The sequence below is a fragment of the Microtus ochrogaster genome, chromosome 17, assembly GCF_000317375.1.
Source record: "Microtus ochrogaster isolate Prairie Vole_2 chromosome 17, MicOch1.0, whole genome shotgun sequence".
In the NCBI taxonomy this organism is placed as follows: Eukaryota; Metazoa; Chordata; class Mammalia; order Rodentia; family Cricetidae; genus Microtus; species Microtus ochrogaster.
Genome location: NC_022019.1, coordinates 21210211 through 21215174, shown reverse-complemented (window position 1 = coordinate 21215174; position 4964 = coordinate 21210211). Strand labels below are relative to the sequence as shown.

The 4964-nt window shown below is 37.2% G+C and overlaps 1 protein-coding gene across 1 annotated transcript in view; it reads left to right on the top strand.

Annotated features, from left to right (window-relative positions):
- The window catches only part of Cog3 (component of oligomeric golgi complex 3), a 54611-nt gene that overhangs the window by 13773 nt on the left and 35874 nt on the right, over positions 1 to 4964 (top strand). Inside the window, exons 5-8 of the mRNA XM_005355625.2 lie at positions 335 to 409; positions 1047 to 1139; positions 2044 to 2169; positions 3726 to 3806. Of these exons, the coding sequence (XP_005355682.1) occupies positions 335 to 409; positions 1047 to 1139; positions 2044 to 2169; positions 3726 to 3806 (375 nt within the window). The remainder of the gene's footprint in view (positions 1 to 334; positions 410 to 1046; positions 1140 to 2043; positions 2170 to 3725; positions 3807 to 4964) is intronic.

Sequence of the window (4964 nt, the reverse complement as noted above, 5' to 3'; positions counted from 1 at the left end):
CGGCAGGGTTTTTGTTTTTAATCAACTGTGTGAAGAGGTTGTTCTTAAACTTGTACTTGTGAGTTGCAGATAGAACATTGAAGTAACTATATTTCAGAATTTTCTCTGTATTTTTCTGTGTTTTTAAAAGACAGGCACTTATTTTTATAAAAGATCATATACTAATTATTGTCTCCTTTTGTTCACTGGTACAGAAATACTTGAGCATGATTCTGAAGTCTTATATCTGATTTAAACTTCAATGTCAAATATAACTCTATTCAAAGTAATTTTGACTTTAGGGTACCAGTTGGTGTATTTTTATAATAATTGGCTTTTCTCTTTAAAATGTGAGTCGGAACTTGCTGATCTTGCTGAGCACATCCAACAGAAGCTGTCCTATTTTAATGAGCTGGAGACGATTAACACAGTAAGTGCTTTGTGCTTTTCTGAAAAGTTAGTGGTAGTTTGTATTTCCCTTTTGTGGCAATCTTCAAGAATATAAAGTGATGCTCAAACTTAGTAGTTGTTTGCTGGAGTCTCTGACTTCAGCAGGGTATAATTATCAGTTCAGAGCTCTCCACGTGGAATTTCAGGAGGTTTTCTCCAGTTGTGTTATTGATATTGGCTGGAGAGATGACTCAGAGGTTAAGAGCACTGCCTGGTCTTCCAAAGGTCCTGAGTTCAATTCCCAACAACCACATGGTGGCTCACAACCATCTGTAATGAGATCTGGTGCCCTCTTCTGGCCTGCAGGCATACATGCAGACAGAATACTGAGAATACTGTACACATAATAAATAAATAAAAAAATTCTTTAAAAAAAAAGCAAAAAAACACTTCTGGGTTCTTGTCTGCCTTTCTTAAAAACTTTATTTATTTATTTATTTGCTAGTTGGCAATTAATAGGTTGTTATATATGAACACAGTTGAGGATATTTTAGTGATTGTAAAAGGCTGTTTCATTGGCCTAAAAGTATCCTATTATGTTTAAAAAGAAATATGTTAATTCTAGTTAATAATTTTTAATGTTTCCTTTTTAATTGTTTCTTTTCCTTTGCTTGAAGAAACTGAATTCTCCCACATTGTCTGTGAATAGTGAAGGATTTATCCCTATGCTGGCCAAGTTAGATGATTGTATAACATACATTTCATCTCATGTAAGTCACACTTTTATATTTTAAAATACTAACATTTCTATTATATCACTTACACAGTTAATTTTTTTTCAGTGGAAAAAGTATAGTCAGCTCTCTGTGTGGTTTTCTTAGGTGATTCAACCCCTTGTGCTTCACAAAGATGATAAAGAACCGTTTGTTTTTTGTACTGAACATATACAGCCTGTTTTTCTTGCCGTTGTTCCCTGAATGATACAGCATAATAGCTGTCTCTATAGCATTAAACATTGCATTAGTCTCATAAGTAACTTGGTGATGATGTATAAGGGAGGATGCTCATTTGGTATATCATTTGGGGTCCTGGAACTCGTGCTGTCTGAATGCTGAGGGGTGACTGTTATCTGTACATTCTGAAGAAAAGCTAGTGGTTTTTTATTTGTTTGTTTGTTTGTTTGTTTGCTGTTCTTAGTGTTATACAAAGTACTTCCAGCTTCTGAGCGTCTCCTAGAGTGAAAAGGGCTCTTTGATTTGCCTGTATCCTACCTAAAAGTGTGTGACTTTTAAGGTGTTCATTGATGGGTGTGCGAGATACTCTTTGGAAATGTAGTTACTAGGGTGGGGGTCCAGGGGAGCCCAGAAAGACAAGTCCTTTCATTTTAGCCCTCTCCTTATCTCCCAAGGATGCTCTGCTTTCTCATTTTCTCTCACTCCCTTCTGTTCCTAGTGAGTCTTACTTAGCACCAGCCTCAGGGCTAGGGGGGCTCTGACACTGATTTTGTTTGCAGCTGGGGTTGCTGACTGAGTCTGCTTTGTGTCAGGCACAGAGGATTGACTGCGACCAAGTTGCTTATGATCTCCAGAGCTTTGTTAGAGGACACCATGGTTCTCATTGAAAGTTTGCTTGTTGTTAATATTTATTTCTTTTGTAAATTTCTTTGTTTTACAGCCTAATTTTAAAGATTATCCTGTATACTTACTGAAGTTTAAACAATGTCTTTCTAAAGCTTTGCACCTCATGAAGACATACACTGTGAACACTCTGCAGACTCTCACAACTCAGTTACTTAAAAGGGTGAGTTAGCAGACCCTAGTGACTGCTTGCTTTCAATATTGATTGATTTGCCTTCTACAACCTTTGCCTGAACTAATGCATAGGATTAACTTTTACCCTTATTAAGTAAGTGTATGCTAAAGTTTTTATAATAGAGAAATATGACTATCCCATATAGCTCAATTAGTAGAGAGAGCCCTTGCCTAGTCCTGGTTATATTATAAAGTCCTGGTTTTAACCCCTAACACCAGGGGAAATATTTAAAAGGAGGAATTTTTTTTAATTATCTATCACTCACACTCAATTTTACTATTTCTGAATAATTTTCTGTCAATACTTTTTATGAGAAAGCTAAAAAGAATGTTTCAGGTAATAAATAGCTTTTATCACATTTTACACTTTATCAAATAGTGCTGGGTTATGTTCATATTTATTGGACTTTTTTCTGTCTTTATTTGTCATGCAAATATAGTCAACCCTTAGAATCCATGACTTTGGCTGTGGATAACTATTACAGTGCCTTAATTATATCCAGGGCCTTGGACACACCAGGCAAGCACTCTGCCACTGAGTTACACATTCAGCCCAAGGGGTTTTGAGATAAGGTATCACTGTGTTGTGTTGCTCAGCCTGGCCTTGAACTTGTAGTTCTCTTGCTTCTTGGATGCTGGGGTTACAGACATGGACCACCATATTGTGCAGGATGCATATTTCTGTTGAGTGTGACCTAATGCTTAGTATTGTATTAGAAACTGTATGGTAGAAAAAGGGGCTTGTGATGTCCTTGCTGTCATAGTGATTGTATTTAGAAATAGTAACTAGTAAAAATGATGAAAAAATTATTTACAAATTGGTGGATGCTAGGTACAAAAGTAACACGTTCTGAGTGGGTCAGGAAATAAGAGTCAAGCCATCTAGGGTGGTCATTAACATATTTCTTTCCCAATAAAAAAACCATAAAGGCTATATTTTACTTTTAAGCTCACTGTTTAGCTGGACATACCTATGACCTATGCTGTTTGGGAGATGGAGGCAGGAGGATAAGTAGCTCAAGGCCGCTCTGGGCTATGCAGTGAGTTCAAGATAGTCTATATAACTCAATTCTGTCTCACAGTAAAGGAAAACCAAACCAAAGATAGTCTGGAGATGTTGCTTTGAGATAGAGTGGTGCCTAGAATGTGCCAGGCCTTAGATTTAGTCCCTACTAGGACACCAGAAAGAGGTAATGGAAATTTCAAAACTTACTTTCTCAAGGACATGTACTGAATGTCAGAGATGTTGAAAATTTGGCTAGTGTCTTATACTCCATAAGTAATAGTCTAAGTCTGGATTCAGTTCTTACTGCCAAAAATCAAGTAATACAGGATAAAATTTAACTATAAAGTAGAGAGATGTTAACTCCATTAATTCTCAGCTATAACAATTTTAACATATAACCTCTCATTGAGATTTTCTTTCCTAAGCTTTTGGTGGGAATGGAGGCCAAGCAGCAGATGTCTGAAGTGGTTAATGTTCCTTTTCTGAGTAACTATGTGTTTGCTAATATCTTTCTTCCCTATCCCCCCTTGTTTCTTCAGGATCCCTCATCAGTACCTAATGCAGACAATGCCTTCACACTATTTTATGTGAAATTTCGAGCTGCTGCCCCTAAAGTCAGAGTAAGTCTATTGACATGTATTGAACATTGGTAGGAAAACTTTCAGCCAGCCCTTTGGGAGTTGTCCTGTGCCTCAGTCTTTTGCTTATTCCAGGGAATGAACTTGCATGAAAGGAAGGCGTTGTCCCTTTTACATGACAGAGCAATTAAGGTCTACAGAGCAGGAATCTCTTTGCCTTTCCTGTGATGTTCCGGGCAGTTTCTCGATGAAACTGTAGATTTGGAAAAAACAAAAGAGAGAAAGGTAGTTGCTCATACTGGTGTGCTTTGTGCAGTCTCAGAGAAGTGAACCTTCCTGCCTGGGCGCTGATGTAGGCGAACAGCTGTTGACTCCAGACTGTGAACTGGTGGCTGTGATTCTTTGGAAACAAATACTGAACAGAATAGTTGATTTTGAGTGCATCTACCCACAGGATAATAAACAACCACTTCATATGATGTTACATTCATTTATTTAATTTTTGTTGCTGCTGCTGCCATATATAGTAGTCCATGTTGGCTTCAAACTCACCATTGAGCCCAGCTGATCTGGAGCTCCCCAATGACCCTTTTCTTCACCTTCCCAAGTACTGGGATTATAGGCACACCCAGCTTTATGCATTGTTTTAAATGCTGCTTTCAATAATTTATTGAGTGTTTACTAAGTACTAGGTGATGTATAAGGCTTTCATCCATCTATTATTGAAAAGTATTTAATGATAGGAAAATATTTATGAAATGTTTTTAAAAAGTAGATTATAGAGTTGAATAAATAATACAATTCCAGCTTTGATTAAAAAGAAAATAGGGGTGCTGGAGAGAGTTCATTGGTTAAAACCCTGGCTGTTCTTCCAGAGAATCCAGGTTTGATTTCCACCACCTACATGGCAGCTCACAATTGTGTGTAACTCCAGTCTTGGGAGCCAGTGCCCCTTTCTGACCTCCATGGGCACTGGCACTCACATGCATAGACACACATGCAGGGAAAGCACCATGCCTATAAAGAAAATTAAAACAAGCAAGCAAACAAACAAACAAAGAAAAAACCAAAAACCAAATTAAAAAAAAATGGAGAGAGAGGAAGGAAGAAAGAAGCAAAATGTGCTAATTGGGTATAAAAAAATACTAAAAAGTATATACTGTGGTATTATTGCCTACTGCCTATATGTCATTTTTATGA